We start from the raw sequence: 1,367 nt of genomic DNA, 5'->3' as shown, positions 1-1,367 counted from the left end.
AGCCATCCTTGCCAAAGGACACAACTTTGCAGTCACCCCCTCCAGGATCCCGACAGAAGAGATCATCAGCCAAATAGAAACCGCCATCTTCCAACTCCCACCTGAAACAGGAAACAACATCAGACAGCAGTCAGCCCAGATCTTCCGAAAAGCCAAACTTCCCATCCAAAACATTAACAGGGAAGAACGACTAGCGCTTCGAAGCCTAAGACAGAATGACGACATTCTACCGGCGGACAAAGACAACGCAACAGTGGTGATGGACAAAAGAGACTACCACAACAAAGTCAACACCTTGCTGTCCGACGCCCAAGTCTACAAAAAACTAAAACGCGATCCAACCACTAGCGTAGAGAAGAAAACCTCCTCCCTGATCAAAAAGGCGAACCTCCCTCCGCTAACCACGAAATACGTGACCCCCAGCGACAGCTCAGCACCCAGACTATACGGCCTTCCGAAGATTCACAAAGAATCAGTCCCCCTACGGCCTATCGTCAGCAACATCGGGGGCCCCACCTACCAACTAGCCCGCTACCTCACCAAACCCCTCCAAAAACTTACCGGCCTCAACGACTCCCACATCAGGAACTCAATGGACTTCGTGAACAGAATAACCAAGATCAAAACCGAGCCCAACGACATCCTGGTAAGCTTCGATGTGGTATCTCTGTTCACCAACGTCCCAGTCCAAGACACTCTGGACATCATCAGAACATCCAAAGAGATTCCATCCACCCTGTTCCCATTAATAGAACACTGCCTCAACTCCACCTATATCCAGTTCGAAGGAGAATTCTACGAACAAACCACGGGAGCAGCAATGGGATCCCCGATATCACCCATCATCGCAAACATCTTTATGGAACACTGCGAGAATGAAATCCTGAAGAAGACCCCACAAAAACCCTCCACATGGTTCCGATACGTGGACGACACCTTCGTCATCTGGAACCACGGAAGGGAAACTCTACCTCAATTCCTCACTTTCATCAACTCCCAACATCCCAACATCCAATTCACAATGGAGACCGAACAGAATTCCCAAATCCCCTTCCTGGATGTCCTGGTCCGAAGGAACGAAGACGGCACCCTAAGCCACAACGTCTACCGCAAACCAACGCACACGGACCGATACCTCCACGCAAACTCCCACCATCACCCCGCCCAAAAGAATTCGGTAATCAGCTCTCTAGTCCACAGAGCACTCTCCATCTCGGAACCAGCCGCCCTGAACGGAGAGCTAAACCACCTTCACCGAACCCTGACCAGGAACGGATACAGCAGCAGAAACATCAACCCGTACAATCAAGAAGCTGACCAACAAGGAACCCGGCCAGAACAACACCACGACACCAGAGACAGAGAAA

At 50.8% G+C, this 1,367-nt stretch overlaps 1 protein-coding gene across 1 annotated transcript; it reads left to right on the top strand.

The window, feature by feature from the left end:
* Window positions 1-45: 45 nt before the first annotated feature.
* LOC105555949 lies at window positions 46-1,299 on the top strand (the record flags this gene model as incomplete). Its single annotated transcript, XM_012003002.1, has 1 exon — window positions 46-1,299. A coding segment is annotated over one exon (1,254 nt), but the record flags the coding sequence as incomplete, so codon positions are not given.
* Between the last annotated feature and the right edge of the window lie 68 nt (window positions 1,300-1,367).

Source organism: Vollenhovia emeryi, unplaced genomic scaffold (genome assembly GCF_000949405.1).
Source record: "Vollenhovia emeryi isolate VEMERY1.0 unplaced genomic scaffold, V.emery_V1.0 DF949235.1, whole genome shotgun sequence".
NCBI classification, from domain to species: Eukaryota; Metazoa; Arthropoda; class Insecta; order Hymenoptera; family Formicidae; genus Vollenhovia; species Vollenhovia emeryi.
The sequence above is the reverse complement of the archived record's forward strand: the minus strand, read 5'-3'. Positions and strand labels throughout refer to the sequence as shown.